At 36.0% G+C, this 18,574-nt stretch overlaps 2 protein-coding genes across 4 annotated transcripts; both read left to right on the top strand.

Annotated features, from left to right (window-relative positions):
- The first annotated feature begins 322 nt into the window (after positions 1–322).
- On the top strand, positions 323–17,039 carry LOC115988417 (biosynthetic peptidoglycan transglycosylase-like). 3 transcript variants are annotated; one of them, XR_004091483.1, is made up of 7 exons: positions 323–899; positions 6,573–6,698; positions 8,597–8,748; positions 8,916–9,075; positions 10,097–10,296; positions 16,609–16,699; positions 16,813–17,039. XR_004091483.1 is itself a non-coding variant. In XM_031111988.1 (5 exons), the coding sequence occupies exons 1-5, from the start codon at positions 390–392 to the stop codon at positions 10,295–10,297; spliced, it is 1,149 nt and encodes a 382-aa protein (XP_030967848.1). In that variant the 5' UTR covers positions 323–389; the 3' UTR covers positions 10,298–10,487. The 3 variants fall into 3 exon arrangements, 2 of the variants coding, with proteins under 2 accessions (XP_030967848.1, XP_030967849.1); XM_031111988.1 differs by lacking the exons at positions 16,609–16,699; positions 16,813–17,039 and having other exon boundaries at positions 10,097–10,487; XM_031111989.1 differs by lacking the exons at positions 10,097–10,296; positions 16,609–16,699; positions 16,813–17,039 and adding an exon at positions 9,603–10,056.
- On the top strand, positions 988–4,455 carry LOC115988416 (G-type lectin S-receptor-like serine/threonine-protein kinase At5g35370). Its single transcript, XM_031111987.1, has one exon. The coding sequence runs from the start codon at positions 1,549–1,551 to the stop codon at positions 4,195–4,197; it is 2,649 nt and encodes an 882-aa protein (XP_030967847.1). The 5' UTR covers positions 988–1,548; the 3' UTR covers positions 4,198–4,455.
- Positions 17,040–18,574: the final 1,535 nt, after the last annotated feature.

Genomic DNA, 18,574 nt, shown 5'->3' with positions numbered 1-18,574 from the left:
CGATTGATATAGTTTGTTGTAATTAGTGCATAATAAAAATAGTATCATATTGAAAAACCTATAAATTGATATTATAGGTAGATTGAAACTTTTGGGTTTACGTCACGCCTTAAACTAATGAGTCCATCACTTAAATACAATTGTGAAAGAAAAAAAAGAATATTACTCTGATTTCAACCTTATCATATTAATAATGATGAAAACAAATTGCGGAAGATGTGCATTTAGCCATTGCTCTAATACAATTCTTGGAAGAGAAATTGTGAAACTTTTTGCTATTACATTGTGTTATTTAAATTTTAAGATTTTTAGTGGAACAAAACAGTTGCTTTTAACCGTATTACCTACCGAATGATTGAACTGAAACAACATTGTCATGTGAAAGAGAAATGAGCTTCAGTCTCTTACTCCCATTACCATTACAAAACCAACCAAACCATTCCTCGTACCAAAACTCAAATCTCAAGAGAAACCCATCTCTCTTTCCCATTCCACATTCACTCCCTTTCTTCTCTCTCACTCACACTCACACTCACCGATCTCCAACTCGTTCCAACTCAGTGCACGAAGGACGAGTCCACTGGACCCAGAACTCCTTCAAGAACCACCTCATTGTTCCCGAAACACTTGTTGTACTCACATTTTCCACGCTCCTTTTCTGCCTTAGGCTCTTCTCCAATGCCCTTTTGCCCGATTTCCCTCGTCGTTGGCGAAACCTCATTGAATTTTCCGCCGAGGCTGAACTCAGAGCCAGCTCTTATCCTTGGCATTTATGGCAAGCCATTGTGGCTTACGAGGACCGCCGCTTCTTTATGCATCATGGGGTTGACCCCGTCGGCATTGCCCGTGCTGTGCTGTCTTTTTCGTCTCGTGGAGGTGGTAGCACCATTACCCAACAGGTGAGGTTGTATTTTTGGTTGACTTGTTTGTTACGCGTACCATGTGTTTGATGGTTTTATCAATCAAGTTGGTTTTGTTTGTTTGTTTGACTTGTGGGTGTTGTATATTTAATCAATTATTATTATGTTTATTAATGAAGTCATTGATTTCTAAAGAGAGGTATTCATTTATGGTGTTCGGGTCTTAGCTGGGATGGTAAGGTGGCAAGGTGGAGATGGGTAGGCTGTGCAAGGTATATTTTAGTGATTAATGATTGAGTGCATCTAATATATTGTAAATGGTAATAGTGCACGATACAGCATTCATCTTAGAATAAAGAAACACCGAGTTAGGTCCTAAGTCCGAACTGCACAGAAATCTTTAAATCTTAGGTCCACTTTATTGGTATACAAGAGAGCAGCTGGTTGATGATTGTGTATGAGTGTAGCATTTAAGGAAATCAATCTTAGAATAAATAAATGTTCATTCAGGTTTGACTTGTTTTAAAAATTCTTATATCTTGCATCGGCAGCTGATGTTAGCACTAAATAAATATAATCTTGGCCTCCAATAAGAATCAAGTTGTTTCATAGTCAACACATAACCCTATTGGATTTGGGAGGAAAGAAATGGAAGTAACTGGAGGAAGTCATTTACAATCTCACCATTATGCTCTTCATGAAACCCTCTCCCAACTTCTCTTCATTCTTCATTTCATCAAACCTCTACATGGGATACTGTTTATTGTTCCTCACCATCTTCTTAGTCTTTCCTCCTGCCTTGAGTTTGTCATCCTTAGAGTACATACACCCAAATTTCACTGCTTCGGAATTTCAACATATTGACAGCAGTGGTGTTTTTTTGTCCTCCCGTAATGGCACATTCGCAGCTGCTATCTTTAACCCTGGTGTTCAACAAACCAACTTCTACTTTTGCGTCATCCATATGGCATCCAACGCCATCATCTGGTCTGCTAACCGTGATGCTCCCATCTCAAGTTCTGGTATAATGAATCTTACGACCAAAGGGATTACAGTTTCTGATCCATATGGCAATCTCAGATGGTCAACTCCGCCATTACAGTCATCGGTATACGCATTATTGTTAACTGAGATGGGTAACCTTGTCTTACTTGATCATTCCAATAGTTCTCTTTGGGAGAGTTTCCACTATCCAACAGACACAATTGTGATTGGACAACACTTACCTGTTGGGATGTATTTGTCTAGTGCTGCATCAGATTATGACTTATCATCTAGTATTTACAACTTCACAATAAGTACTTCTGATGCCTTACTGCAGTGGTATGGACAGACATACTGGAAATTGTCAATGGATACAAAGGCTTATATTATCTCAAAGTATGTTGTGAAATACATGGCAATTAACAGAACGGGTCTTTTTCTCCTTGGCCATGATGCATCGGAAGTTGTTATACAGGTCAGCTTGCCACCAGCCGATTTCCGAATTGGCAAGTTGGGTCCGTTAGGGCGCTTTACTGTCCATAGCTTTTCTGATGCCCAATGGGAGCAGGAATTTTCCGGGCCAGATTCTTCTTGTAGAACTCCATCTATTTGTGGCCAAATGGGATTGTGTACTGACAACTCTCCATCCATTACCCAAATATGTTCATGTCCATCAGGCTTCCATGCAGGTTCACAGAATATGAGTGGCTGTGTGCCAAGTGATGATTCTCAATCTTTGCCGCTTGCTTGTAACTCAACCAATAATGGCAGTTGGTTAAACTCATCTGTTGTTTCATTTTTGGGGCTTGGCTATGGTATAGATTATTTTTCCAATGATTTCTCTCAGCCTCTAAAATATGGTGTGAATTTGACAGTTTGTCAAGATCTCTGCTCAAGGGACTGTTCTTGCTTGGGAATTTTCTATGGGAACTCATCTGGTTCTTGCTACATGCTTGAAAATGAGTTGGGGTCCTTTACATCAAGCAATTCTGGTGGAATGAACCTGCTGGGCTACATCAAAGTCTCTGGATCAAATACAACAACAAATGACAATGGTCCTCCCCCTAACAGTTCTAGTAATCATAGAAAAAGGCTTCGTGTAGTTGTTCTGGTGCTTTTACTGTTCACTTCAATTTTACTGTTTGTGGCACTAGGTTTTCTCATTTGGATGAGATGGAAACTCTCAAAAACTAAGGAAATTAAATTGGGTGGCTTCAACTCACAGTCTTCTGAAGACCTGGATGCATTCTACATCCCAGGCTTACCTAAAAGGTTTGACTATGAAGAGCTTGAGGTGGCAACTGATAAATTTAGCACTCAGATTGGATCAGGAGGGTTTGGTTCTGTATACAAGGGGACACTGCCTGATAAAAGTGTTGTGGCCATAAAGAAGATAACCAATTTAGGCATTCAAGGGAGAAAAGAATTCTGCACTGAGATTGCGGTTATTGGAAATGTTCACCATGTCAATTTGGTTCGATTGAAAGGGTTTTGTGTCCATGGAAGACAGCGCCTATTAGTTTATGAGCATATGAATCATGGTTCATTGGACAGGACTCTGTTTGGTAGTGGACCTGTTTTAGAATGGCAAGAGAGGTTTGATGTTGCGCTCGGATCAGCACGTGGGCTTGCATACTTGCATAGTGGGTGCGAACACAAGATCATCCATTGTGATGTCAAACCAGAGAACATTCTTTTGGATGACCACCTTCAGGCAAAAATTTCTGATTTTGGACTCTCCAAGCTTCTAAGTCCTGAACAATCTGGTCTGTTCACTACCATGAGAGGTACTCGTGGCTATCTTGCACCTGAATGGCTTACCACCTCAGCAATCTCGGAAAAAACTGATGTCTATAGTTTTGGAATGGTACTGCTTGAACTTGTGAGTGGAAGAAAAAATTGCTCATTACGATCACAAAGCCATAGCATAGAGGATAGTGGTAGTGGTGGTGGTCACTTTTCATCGTCATCATGGTCAGGACTTGTTTACTATCCTCTATTTGCATTAGAGATGCATGAGCAAGGTAAGTACTTGGAGCTTGTTGATCCAAGGCTAGAAGGACGGGTGACAAGGGAAGAGGTGGAGAAATTAGTGCGTGTAGCTTTGTGTTGTCTTTATGAGGAACCAGCACTTAGGCCAAATATGATTAGTGTTGTTGGTATGTTGGAGGGTGGGATTCCTTTAGGTCAGCCAAGAACAGAATCTCTAAACTTCTTGCGCTTTTATGGGCGTAGGTTTATTGAGGCTTCCACAATAATGGACCCAAATGGTTCTCTATCTTATCCACAAGGAAATAGCTTACAGACTGGTTTTTCTTATATATCTTCACAGCAGATCTCTGGCCCAAGATAGTATTGAATGGCATTTTGTTTTTGCGGCTTATGTATAGATTTCTGTGAATGACTATGAAATGTATGTTTTCAGGAATTCTAGTTGTTGCCTACTCTAGAAAACTGAAATCTACTGTATCATTCTTACGTTTAGCTACAAAGCTCAAGGTGGATTGAGTGGCTGTGACCTTTTACACTTGTGTAAAGTGTTCTTTTGAATGTACAATATGATTCAATTCTATGTAAAGGTCCATTTGATCTTTGTATTTTCTAGTAAACATCTGAGTTATGTTATTATATCTTGTTATAGTAGATTGGCAGAATGGGAGACACTGAAATTTTGCTATGGAATGTCTTTTTACACTTACACACACACACACACACACACATTCACATATATATATATATTACGTGGCTGACACAGAATGTATCTAGGTAATTTTGCATTCCTATTAATTTTTTTTTTTTTTCCTGAACAGGGGGCCCCTTTCTGTCTACCTTGCTGTCAATTATTTTCCTTTATCCTTGCCTATTTAATGGAAATTTATTTTAATATCTTCTTCATATGTTTTGTATTAATCTAGAGAGAGCATATGATAGAGTCCCTAGAGAGGTTATCTAGTGGCTTTTGGAATAGAAAGGAGTTTCTCTAAAGTATATTAATTTAATTAAGGATATGTATGACGGAGTGGTAACTAGTGTGAGAACAAGTGGAGACATCATAGGTGAGCTTTCTAACTATTGATTTGCATCAATGATTAATATTAAGTTCATATCTCTTTGCAGTAGTGATGGATGAGCTCACTGAATTGATCCAAGCAGAAGTTCCTTCGTTTATGATTTTTGTAGATGATACAATTTTAGTAAATGAAACTAGATGTGGAGTTAATGCCAAGTTAGAAATATGAATACACACTTTAGAATCTATAGGCTTTCAATTAGTTCAGACTAAAATAGAGTACATGGAATGTAAGTTTAGTAAAAGTATAAAAAGAGACGTTGTAAGACTTGATGGCCAAAAGATACTAAAGAGAGGGAGCTTTTGATATCTTGGATCAATAATCCATAAAGATGGAGAGATTGAAGATTATGGAAATCATAGGATAAGTGCATGGTAGATGAATTGGAGAAATGCATTAGGAGTATTGTGTGATTGTAGAATACCTATTAAGTTAAAGGGAAATATTTATAAGGCTGCTAATAGACCAGCTATGCTAGATGGTATTGAACGTTGTGCTGTTAAAAAGCAATATATTCATAACATGAGTATAGCTGAAATGAGAATGTTATAATAGATAAGTGAAAATACACAAAAAGATAGGATTCGAAATGAGGAAATTCACTTAAAGATAGGGCTGGCTCTTTTAAACCGCCTGATTGACTCTATTTAGCCATAGCTCTTTTAAGTAAATTGCTAACCATCTTAGTTGGCCTAACATTTTTTGGTTGTAAATCTGTAAAGTTATCTGATTGCCTAATTTACTTCATTAGTATAGCTAGACAGCAACAAAGCCTTATTCCCAAAACTTTGTGGTCGGGTTTCATTAGGATAGTGAAAGCTAATAAAAAATTTCAGTTTCTTTGATTGGTTATTTGTGTTATTCATTTGTTAGCCATTGATGCTGATTACAATAGTTAAAGCTGCAGAAATTATGAGAGTTCTCATATAGAAACTTTCTTCCAAATATAGTGGTAATATTTTATTGAAAACACAAACTGACAAATTTGTATCATGTTTACCATTAGCAGTCTCCACTTTGAAGCTTGCTAAGCTAATGTAACATTTTTACAAATTGATATTTAAATTGAAAAGTCTTATGATCTGATATCTATTCTGGTTCTAGAGTAGGACCCAATGCATGAAAAGGAAAAAAAAGGACACTAGAGATGGGAACATTTATTGTTCTTGGCCAATTGTATGGGAGAATTCTGTAACACATTTGACTTCCATCAAGGCCTAATAGATGTTGATGGAAAATTAATGTCTTAATATGATAGTTGAAGTAATTGAAATAGAAAATAGGAAAAAACCCAGGATTTTTAACACTAAATCAAAAGAAAATTCGGGTAGCTGCTTTTCAAAATTATAGGATATATTTTACATGGATAATGCTGTGAAGAAATATATTGCCATGTTTTTATTTTGATCAAATATCTTATGCAAAAAGACAAACATTTGAATACTTCACTATGCATTTATATTGGCTTTCTTTTAAGGGCCCGAGACCTGGCCTTACGGTTGTTCTTGGCTTGAATCATCCAGTACCTTTGAAACCCACCCTTTATGTGGAGTCAAATATGAAGCTTGTTTTTGAATTCTTTTCATCTTTTGGTTTATTTCAACATCATGTGTTTTAATTAATATTATTTTCTTTCTGTTCTTGAAACACATTGCAGCTTGTCAAAAACACCTTCCTTAAAAATGAACGCACTCTTTCAAGAAAAGTAGTCGAGATGGTGTTGGCACTAGCATTGGAGAGGACAATGTCAAAAAGGAGAATTCTGAGCTGCTATATGAATAAGGTTTGGTCAACTATAGTTCTTTTTAATTAGGTGATACTGTGTATTCTATTCCTCATGCGTTGTGTCGGGAGGGGCACCGGGGGGGGGGGGGGGGTGTTGGGAGGGGAGAGTAGGGGTGATCTGAGAAGTTCATGTGAGATTGTATTTAATGTGCTTATGTCTGCACGTGAAAAGTTTTAAGGAGATGTTGACAGGATTTATTATAGTTGCATCTTACATTTAGTGTGTATTTGGAAGCATGTTTTCTGCCCCCACTCACCCACAGATTCCAGGAAGCTCAATTAATTGGATACATTAGGCATATAATGTTATCATTCTATTTGTTTTGAAGTTTAATATGTGTCACGGTGGCTTAATTTTCTAGCTGGTTGTGTGGGCGGAGACATATTAGCTTAAGTCAGTATTGTGAGTCATTTCCTCCCTCCTTCCTTTCAAATTCCACGTTATTACAAAATCATGTTTGTTGCAAGTTATTAAATTTTCTGGAATTGTTGGTGTTTTCTTGTCTTATTCATGTAATCATCATTTCATAGTACATAAAGGTTTCACTTTCAGAATGTTAGAGATGAAAATTTTAGAGAATGAAGAGGATGTGGAGGAAAGAAAAGTAGACAGGGATCAAGGATTCAAGGTTTATATAAAGGTTGTAATCCAGGAAGTGACTGGATCATGGTTGTAGCTCAAATACATATCTTAATTAATCAGAAAAATAGGTTGCAACGCAAGACTTCTTAGTTGGGTTTCATTCCATGACAGGCTAGAAAATTAGCACTTAGTTTTCAGAATGATTTTATTTTATTTCCTTTTAATATATGGTTGGAGAATTTTTCATTCAAAGAAGTGAATACGAATATTATAATGAGCAAGATGTGCTGTAATGACATTCATTTTGAGAATTTAGGTTGCAAAAGAAGGGTTTGGTTATGTCCTCTAAAACAAAGATTTAGGGAAGGAAAGATGTTAGTAAAGTTTGACTCTTCAAATTTAATCCAATTGTTAGAATTGTGGTTAAACGATTCAATTTTCCATTTCTTAACCATTTAAGCTTTTGAGACAAGTGGTAATTTATCGCCAATATATGTGAGCTCAATTAAGCATAAACTTATCTATCCCTTCTTTTTGGAAGGAAGGATAGATAAGTTTTTTTTTTTTTCATTGGTAAGTTACATGCACAAAGTGGGACTTGAATCCATGAGTTCACCTTTTATCCTATTCTTACAAGTAAAGAAGGCTCTGTTTGAGCTAGGGCTCATTGGCCTGGAGAGGGGCTAGAAGTGTAGCTCAGGTTTTGTTGATAGAACTAACAAGCTCAAAATTCCTACACAAGCTTGGCTTGTCTTTATTAACAACTGAGGTTGAAGTCTGAAGATCTGTAAAAAAGGTCTAGTTTAAGCTACATGGTTGTTCTGCTTGCTGCCTAAGCCTATTGTGAATGTTGGAGTCTATTTAGCTGCTTGATTTTATATAAAAAATTAATCAAATTGCTCTTTCACTTAAATAAGTTATGTGGCATCTTGTCAATTAATGTTGTAAGGTCACTGTAAATTTAAGACAAAGATCTCACTCTTTATGCCAGTGGCATATGTGAACTTTGCTGGCATAAATCCTGAGGTTTGTAATTTTTGGACCCTGTTCTTCCTACACTTCTATAATCGATCTGATAAGTTGATTTCTTTAGTGGTAGCATTGTTTCTTTTTAGAAAATATTTTGCTTAGCCCATTTGGAAATTATTTTAATTTCGTGCAGCCCTCCACTTTGTACTAAATTCATGCACTCACCATGTGAAGTGAAAGCACCTAAAACTTTAAGGGTTCATATGAATGCCTTACTTTTTTCAGATATTTCATATGATCCTTAGAGGTTGTCAGCTTGTAATAGAGGTATTTTTATATTACAGATTTACTGGGGACATGGTATATATGGCATTAAATCAGCATCAATTTTCTACTTTGGAAAGCATCCATCTCTTCTTAGTTTGGGGGAGTCTGCAATGCTTGCTGGGATTATACCTGCCCCAGAACTTCGTTCTCCACTCAGGGATCCTAGCAGGTCTGGTGCTACTATATACGTATTAATCCTACGTCTGGTAACCATTCCTTTCTGGAATTGTATTTATTGTATTGCATTGATTTTTGCACTATGTTCTTGATTCCCTCTATGTTTATTATGAATAATTACATACAAACCAAAATCTTGCATCTCACGTTTTCTCATAGGGGGAAGAGCTTCCAAGCAAGAGTCTTAAGGAGGATGGTGGAAGTTGGTTTTCTTGATATTGAAACGGCACTTTTGGTTGTGAAACAAGGTCTTCATCTGCATGTTTTTGTGTCAGAATATGCTGATGGATTCTTGCATCTATCACCCTTGCCTAAGGATGTAAGTTAATTCTTTCTATGCCTATTTTCAGAAGTTGGTTTCCTTCAAATTCATGCAACGCCTCTGCTATATGACTGTATTGAGGGTGGCAACTTTTTATTTTTTATTTTTTTTATTTTAGTGATTTTGGTAGTGAATTCATTTGACATGATGAATTATAAACAATTTATTTATTTATTATTACATATTTATAAATAAATCTACAATTGCTCTCTGATTTGTAGATGCATCTGCCCAGAATCCCATTGTTATGGCTTTGTATTATCATGAACCTTAACAGTTCCTTTTCTGTTTTACTTTTTAGAAATGCTATGTCATAACATTTTCACAATAAATCATAAGTGGCGGATTGTTACAGGTTATTATTGATGGGCAAAAAAGTAATTAAGTGATAAGTTTAAATTTGAACCATTAATAACTTACCACCTATGATTTGCTGTGAAAATGTTGTGGATGTAACATTTCTTTTTACTTTTTTGTTTTTTTAAAATGAGTTCTCTTAATTCTTGGGATTTTACTACAAGCAGGAAGGTCAGGATTTCGCTACAAAGGTAAAAAGAAGAAGAGCAAGGGGGATAATGCACGTCTGGCCCTGTTTGAATGTCCCATGATTTTTATTTATTTATTTTTTTCTATCGATGTCCCATGAAATTTAGTTGGTTTGATCTGTTTTGTATATAATATGAGCAGAATTCATAATTATAAACACGATGGTCCAAGACTGGCATCCATCGTCTTATATTACAAAAAGAATGGAAAACCAATGACAGTGCATTTTGTGAATTCTTTTAATTTGATGCTATCTCATTATTTATAGTGTCTACAATTTTTTTTTGGATGATCCAATATAAGTTGATGAAATAGTACCTTAGGGGAAAAAAATTACAAATGCATCAATTTAAATTTTCATACCCTTGATAATTTTTCTTTTCCCATTTTTTTTTCTTTGGTGTCTGGTTATGCATAAGAAATTTACGAAGTTATGCCGGACGTTAAAAAACTTGTTTGATTTGTTCACTAGGGACTGGGAGTATCCGACAAATTGAAGCGAGGAACTGACTCAGCTTTTAAGGTTGTGTGGGACTGGGAAAAAGAGAGCGTGACATGGGAAGCCTGGGAAGATATGGAAAGATGGTCCATCAAGTTGCAGGCCATTGGTCACATAAAACTTCAGAAAAACATTCTGGTTGTAGTGACAAAATGGATTTTTCGTAATAAATAGTAAGGATTGTCTTTTAATTTTTATGGTGCCTCTTAGAGCTTCATTAAACTAAACTCAATAAGTTGGATGTCTTCGCCTGCATTATTGCTAATTCAGCATGTCCTCTTTCACCATTTTATTAGGCACCAAACCTCAGAAAAATTGTTTGTGTGTGAATGTGTCTATAAGTGTTGTGGTAACTTTGCTCTCATATGGTTACTGTCAAATCCGGTCTTATTTGGAAGGGCTTCTAGGCTTTTGCAATAGTTTCATGTTGATAATTACTGACATCCAAGCCTTATTCCAAGTATTTTTTTAGTGGTGATCAAATTTTTTACTAAGTACTGTTGGTATATGATTAATGTAAAGTCATATTCCATAACAATGATCATTTTTAAATATATGATAACAAATGTAATAATCCTAAAACCACAGCCTGTGCTATTATATAAAATTACGGTTCATTGTATCCATGGTATTTTTATAATGTTCTGCTCAAACTCAAATTGTAAGATTGATAACAATTTGAGATTGGAGTAAAAGTATGACCACTGAAGAGGTCGGTGGATGTGCATTTTGGGGTGTGTGTATAGTCATATAGGCTATTGAGCATGTGAGATAGTGAACTAAAAGGAGCGGAAGATTCTAATGACGAGTCTTTCGGCATTTGCAGAACAAGACCCAAGTCGTTCGTAAATTAAAATGGTGGTATGAACTATGAAGGAGGGGATGAATCTTAAAAAGTTATGCTACATAGTGGTCAAATCACTAGTAGAGAAGGAATAAAGCCATATGAGGATGCTCACGATTAGGTAGTGTTACGTAGCACTGAAATCACTAATATGAAAGGGCAATGCTAAAGAGGACGTCAGAGTTGGATAAAGAAAATATGGTTTACTAATTCTAAACCTCAAGTTCTAAACCTCAACTCTAATATATTAGATATACTAGTAGAGTTATCTAGCATATTAGAGTTGGCTAATTTTCGGTCAACTCCACTCTACTCTCCCTCAATCCTAATTAGTGGTCTTAGGATACCGTTTTTCTTATTGTTGATGCTCGTTTTGGAAAGCCCAATAGCAGAAAGAAGCCCTACAATATGGACAGAGTAGAGTTAGTGGATTAATAAAAAAAACTATTAAGTCCGAATGGCAGGAACAATAGATTATAGGCTCATAAAGTAAATAAGTGGGCCTTGAGGAAAGTAATGGGTCTAAAGGAGCCTAGAGAGAGAAGTAGTAAACCCATGGGCATTATGAGATGTAGAAAAGTAAGAATGGGCTACAGCAAGCCCGACGTAATGAAGCAAGAAAGTAAGGGGTTAGTGGAAAGCCTATGAGCCCCAAGGATGAAGAATAAAGTAATTAGGTTAGGAAAGTCCAAAAGAGTTAGTAAAAGCCCATGGGAATGCAGAGTTAGAAAATAGGCCAAGGATATCCAAGGAAAGCAAATGGGCCAAGGATGTTTAGGAAGAAAGAAATGGGACAAAAGAGCCTACGAGCAATGTAATGGGTTAAGAAAGTCCAAAGTAGCATGAATATAAATCCAATGACCATATTGAATTATTAAGAGAAGAATAGACAGTAGGTCCAAAGTGGCCCAGCAAGCACAAGTTAAATAAAACCACGGTAGGAATGGCAGAGTGAGATGGTAGGAATGGCAACAAGACTATGGAAGGAGCAAAGAATGGGCTAAAAGGGGGAAAAAAAAAACTACGATCAAGCAAGGCCCATCCTTTGAAAGGAGCAAGCCAATAAAGAATGAAAGATCAGAAAATAGTTCATGCCATAAGAGGTCATGGATGAGTGGCAGAATGCATAGATGAGCCTTTAGACCATGACAAATGCATGAGCAGCAGACAAGCTTTCAACATACACTAGAAGTGGAGCACGCATAAGGCTTAGACATTACCAACCTGTACTCAACCAATATAAGAGTGGTGGGTCATGGACCAGAGGTAAGAGAGGGTATGGTCTGGCCATGGGGAGAAAAGAAAGCCTATTTAGGGGTTCTTGCTCATATTCTTTTGGGGATGATGTTCTGCTGGGATGACATATCACCCAAAAGAAGGTAAGATGAGTTGAAATCATTAGGTGCATGCCATGAGAGATAGCAAGAGAGAATGCTATGGTGAGCAAGTAAACAAAATAGTCTTCTTCGTCTGGCAATAGAAAGTGGCACAGCCAACACAGGTAAGTGGTGGCGGTTGGACAACTGACAAATTAGTGAGTGATCAGGAGGAACGCCCTAAACCAGACAAAAGTGGTTAAAGGCTAAAATAGTAATAACCAGTCACGACAGGCAGTATATAAAGGGTCCTTGCTGTGGATAGTAACACAACCACAACTAGAGCAACCTCTAGAGGAGGATCACTATACCACCATCATCATAACACCACATGAGTAAGCATTGAGAAAGAAAGAAAGGAAAAGACCAAATGCCAGCTCTGCAATGAATCTCGCCGACAATACACTTATCGTTGTTACCTCTGTGACTTCAACCTTCACGTCACATGTACTCCCTTAACGCCCACCATCGAATCTGAAGTCCACCACCGCCCATTAACCCCCTTTTGGAAGTGGATTACGTTCACTTGTGACCTTTGTGTCAAAGAAGTCAAGGGTATACCTAATCATTGTGACCTACGTGGTTTCTGGGTTCATAATAGTTGTGCTTTTTTGCCACGCAGATTCAAACTTATATGTCACGAGCACCTCCTCCACCTCACCCATTCTTATCTTGAAGTTGGACTCCATCAATCTGACTCCCGATTTTGTCTGATCTGTGCTCAAAAAGTGAATACAAACTATGGGTTTTACTTTTGCTCCAGATGCGATTTCGTTGCTCACATTGATTGTGCTACAGACTACAGATATAGGGAGTACATAAATTTGCAGGAACTTAAAGAGGAGGAGAATGAAGATTCAGAGCTCGATCAGTCTGTTTACTTGGCAACTTATGAAGTCAAAAATATCAAAGTGGGGGAGGACGGAACTGAAATAGCCACAGAAATCCAACAAGTTAGTCACGAGCATGACTTAAAGCTTTCAGATGATGAGGTTCTGAATAATGAAAAATGCAATGAGTGCGTGCAAGCTATTTTCCCTCCTTTTTATAGTTGTGTAAATTGTAGTTTTTTTCTACATAAATCTTGTGCTAAATTACCTAGAAAAAACGACACTTGCTTCATCAACACCCACTTACCCTCTTCCCAAAGTCACCTTATGGGAGGAATAAGATATTTGAGTGTTATGCCTGTAAACGTTGTTGCAATGGCTTCATCTATTTGTGTGTCAGTGTGACATGCTGGTTTAATCTTGATATTTCATGTAGTTTAATCTTAGACATCCTTACCCACCCTGGTCATGAGCATCGACTTCTTCTCTCAAGCATAGAATCTAAACATAATTGTAGTTGTTGTGATTCTAAAACTTACCCAATATTCCGTTGTACCACTTGTGAATTTGCTTTGGACATAAAATGCACTACACTACCACAAGTCATAGGGTACAAACAACATGACCACCCCTTTACTCTCTATTATATTGCTGAAGATGACTCCGATAAATATTATTGTGATATCTGTGAAGAAGAAAGAGACCCAAAGCATTGGTTTTACTATTGTGTGAATTGTAGTTATCCTGCCCATCCCAAATGTATCCTTGGGAAACACCCAAAGTGCAAATTTGGAGTTTCTCACACATTTGATTCTCACCCACATCCTCTTACTTTCATTGTAGAAACTAAAGACCACCCTCAATGTAACAGATGTAATGGTTCTTGTGTAGAGTTGATATATCAATGTGCTCCATGTAATTTCAACATGCACTATAATTGTTTATGAAAAAGACAAATAAAGGTTTTTATTTTTATTTATATATTTGTCCTTTTGGGTTGGGCCTTTGTTCTTATTATCAAATTGAATTTTTTATTACGATAATCCATTAGTGTAGTTTACGGGAGAACTTTTATTTATTTTGAGTTTAAGCTCATTAGTATTGTTGTTTTGTACCTCTCAAATGGCCAAAACAATTAACATGTTGTAACATTTGTTAAAATAGATTTCAATTATACAAGCAACTTACTCTATTCTTCATTGAACCTACCAATCTTGATGCTGGCAACAAGCCTGAGGGTTTAAAAAAAAAAAAAAAAAATGTTTGGGTGTCTTGAACAATATTTGATCTTGTTGTTGGTGTGTATCTATGTTTAGGTGTTGGGACATTGGTCAATTGCCGATGATGTGACCATTTTGGGGCTATGGTTGGTGTTTGGGGTCTATCCTACCTTTTTGACAAAACTTCTTAGAAACCTCAAGTCTTTGTTGCATTAATTGCATAATATACAAGCTACTTATGCTCATAAATTTAGAAATGCAGCATTTTTTTTTTTGTTATTTTGTTGGAACCATAATTAATAGTTATTCCTAAATACAAATTCTTTTAAGTTATATGGAATAATCTAGAAGTAATTGTTAGTCAAATGTGAAGTTGGTCTTTGCTTCTAAAAGATGTCTACTATTTTGTTTAAATAATGTCCAATATGCCAAAAATATCAACTTTGCTGCATTCCAAGTATGGAGAATTTGCCTAATGTGCTCATCTTATTCTCAAGTTCTCACACTCTTGCATTTTTTAGGAAATCTTATTTTCTTTTATTTATTTATTTTTAAGTGTTGGGAGTTCTTCACTTTTTCATCTTCAATATCTATACTGTGTTTATGTTTGTTCATTTTCTTGCTTCTACACAATTAGTACAACTTTAAATTTTAATGCCATTGTTATAACTTAGGCACAGAGCAGTTGTTACTTGTTACAAAAGTTAAACGGAACATATTCTTATAATCAATATGGAAATGTTTTTCTTAGAAGATCAAAAACCCAATTGCTATAATGGTCTGTGTAATGGTTTGGATCAACCAATTACTCCAATGTGGTGGAGGGAATGTGCCTTGCTCACTTTTTTTGTTTTATGAAATGGCTGTCTTCTGTGGCACAGCTTTGGTCGCACTTAAGATTGTATTCCATTGAGCGTTATTTTGTTTAGAATAACAAAAAATGTGACTAGTACATTGGAGTCATTCCACCTCCGTTTTATAGTTGTACGAAGTGTAGCTTCTTTCCCCATAAATCTTGTATTAATCTACACTTGAAAAAAGCTGCATTGACTCACTCACCTCCCAAAGACACTATACAAGACTAATTGTAATAACTTCAATCTGCGTACAAAGGATATGTAATAAAATGTCCAAGCATTTGTTCTTCTAGTTATTTTCTCAATTAAGGGCTTGCAGTCATAAAAGCTTAGGTTACCGAGGACTAGAGGCATACCTTGATATCCAACTAGGAGACTACCTTCCTTAAAGTGAAGAGCAACCAAAATCTGGTTCTTTAGGCCAGCAGATACACCTACACAAATATTAATCTACAAGCCAAAAATCACTTTAAAGTCTTCCAAACACTTTACACTAATTGGAATGGGAGTAAATCAGCTCTTGGGAAAATCATTTAGTTTGCAAAATAAAGATTAATAAGCTGCATATTCTCATCTGGGATTGAATTTGAATTCCTTGCAACCAAGAATCCTTTTTTTTAGCATCTAAGTTAGGAACCCCATTGCTAGCAAAAACAAATAAGGTGTGTGTGTGTGTGAACATGGATAAAAAGCAATAAACTCCAATATGCAAGAGTTGTGAAAATCCATAAAAACTAAAAAAAATTAAACTTGCACACATTCCATTCATATTTCATTCCTAACAAAATTAACACATCATATTATATATAATTAAAATTGGGTCATAAAAATCGTGGTTCATTCGCTTTCTGATAGTGCCTTACATTCATTGTACATACAGGTGAAGAACTTAGCAGAGTAAATAAGTTAAAGCAACTCTATGCTTAGATGATTAATTTGCTATCAATTTTAAAACATGTAAGGTGAAAGGTACTCTAACCAGGATCAGTTTTGCTGTGATTTCACAAATTGCTTTTGCAGTTAAAACTTGATTTCGTCATTGTATTCCTACAAGAAGATTACAAAAGCAAGCACATTGCGTGAAATATTTCCTCCTGGAAGCGTTTTTTGGTTTTTGGTTTATTTGTTTCTCAGAAGATGTTTATATTTATATCCACTCTTCACTGCCAAATTTTATACACTACGTGTAGTGCTTCCTTGTTCTGAGCTTTTCAGCTTTGTGCCTAAGTAACTGGATAGGATAAATCTGCATAAACTAATACTTCGCTCTGAAATCTGGTCCTTATTACATAGAGAATGGTCTTTCTCTTGAACAAACTGGTCCATTGATTTTCTGCTCTCTCTGGTATCTCTTGCAGATTGTGAAGTTGATGGGTGAAAGTGAAACTGCACAAGTATTGATCAAAAAACAAAAAGCTGAGAGCTGTGACACACATAGCTACTTATCAGGTATGTTTCATTATTTTGCTTACTTGCCTATGGGAAATTTAGGTTTTTTTTAGTGGCATTTCCTTCAAAGTAACTTCCCACTGTGTGATAGATTTTTCCTGGTTTCTTCACAGAATCACATTATTGGGCTACAATCTATGACAAATTACAAGTTTGGAGGTGCTTACACATTTGACTGTCGCACACACCCCCTTACTTTCATTGAGGAACTAAAGTCCACCTTAAATGTGATTATTGTGTTGGTACTTGCATAGAGTTGATATACCAATGTTCCCAGTGTAATTTCAACATACATTGTGGATGTTTATAGAAAGGACAAATCTGGTTTTAGTTTTTATTATATATTTTTCTTTTGGGTTGAGCCTTAGTTATTTATTATCAAATTGAATGTTTTATTGTGACAATCCATTAGTTTAGATTACAGAGGACTTTTATTGAAGTGGATTACGTTCACTTATGACCTTTGTGCCAAAGAAGTCAAGGCTATACCTAATCATTGTGACCTATGTATCGATTAGGTAGTGTATCCATTACTCATAAATAGAGACCATTAGCAATATTCAAAACCATGCTCAAAAGAGGACCTGTTACAGGATGAAAATGAAAATTTATTCTATAAATGAGCAAACAGATGAGGTATTCTCACCTCCAATGGAGGATTCATTTTAGAGATTTATTTGTCTCAAGATTACCTTTTTTAATATTATATTAAAGATGAAAACTATATGAAATGATGTATTGATATATTATTTATCGTAGTGGTTTTGAGAGGGGGTTTAAGGGTAAACCTTCACCTAGGCTTGTGAAGATGGACATGTTTGCAACACTGACCCGAGATCCAAGCAAGCTTGCTCAGCTCGATCTGCATCATCCTTTATTTTTGACAACTGGGTAAAGTCGTTATAAGCCTCCAGAACAATTAGAATCGTACAAATTGGTATGCCATTGTAACTGTACTGGCAATGTTTGATTTTTGAAGCACAATTCTTATTCTATTTCAATTTCTAAAAGCAAGCTCACTTATTGCATTTAAGACTACTTTTCAAGTTGAAAAAGTTATTCATCCTGTGCTAAAAACAAACATGACAATTATGTTTTTCACTTGTCTAAAAGTTCTTCATAATTAAAAGCTTACTTTCATGGTATTTTCCACTAAAGGCAAGTTTTAGCTTTAGTTTTGTTGCTGGCAATTTGTTCTGTTTGAGAATTTTGAATAACTTTCAGGCACATAAACCTTAATTGGGCATTGTTTTTTAATCATCAAAGATACTTTGACACTGGAAACAGTCAAATGATCAAATCTTAGTTTTGGTATTACTTTTCTGTCTTTTTTATCTTTGAAAGGAGGAATCTTGGATACTTTTTTATTGTTTTTAAATTCGACTCAACAAAATCACTTGCCAGGATTCAATTTTTAACAATATAAATTCAAAAACCAAACATAAAGTAGCAAATTTAATACAACTTTGTACTGTGATCATAAAGTATCAAATGACACTTCCTCCCCTTGTAATCGCAAGGAAAAGGGTGAGGTTGTGACTCATGGGTTCAAGAATCACCGGGTGTGTGTATAGACTGTATAGTTACCAATAAAAAAAAAAAAAATTACTGAAGAAGCATCTGGTCAAATTTTAAAATTTTGGAAAGAACTTTGAAATTTTCTGTGTGTGTCAATTTTGGGCTGTGTTTTGAGCTGGTCACCATGATATCTTTTGGTGCTTATTAGAAAATTTTGATCAATACCACCCCTAAGACATGGTTACATTTATATGCTCTGTATACTCAAAATCTAGGTATTAGATTCTGATAACTGTCGTTAATTGATTTTTAATGGGAATCCCATTGCTCTCTGTAATTTCAAATTTCCATCTCTTG

The sequence above is a fragment of the Quercus lobata genome, chromosome 5, assembly GCF_001633185.2.
Source record: "Quercus lobata isolate SW786 chromosome 5, ValleyOak3.0 Primary Assembly, whole genome shotgun sequence".
NCBI classification, from domain to species: Eukaryota; Viridiplantae; Streptophyta; class Magnoliopsida; order Fagales; family Fagaceae; genus Quercus; species Quercus lobata.
This window is presented reverse-complemented; position numbering and strand designations above follow the sequence as displayed.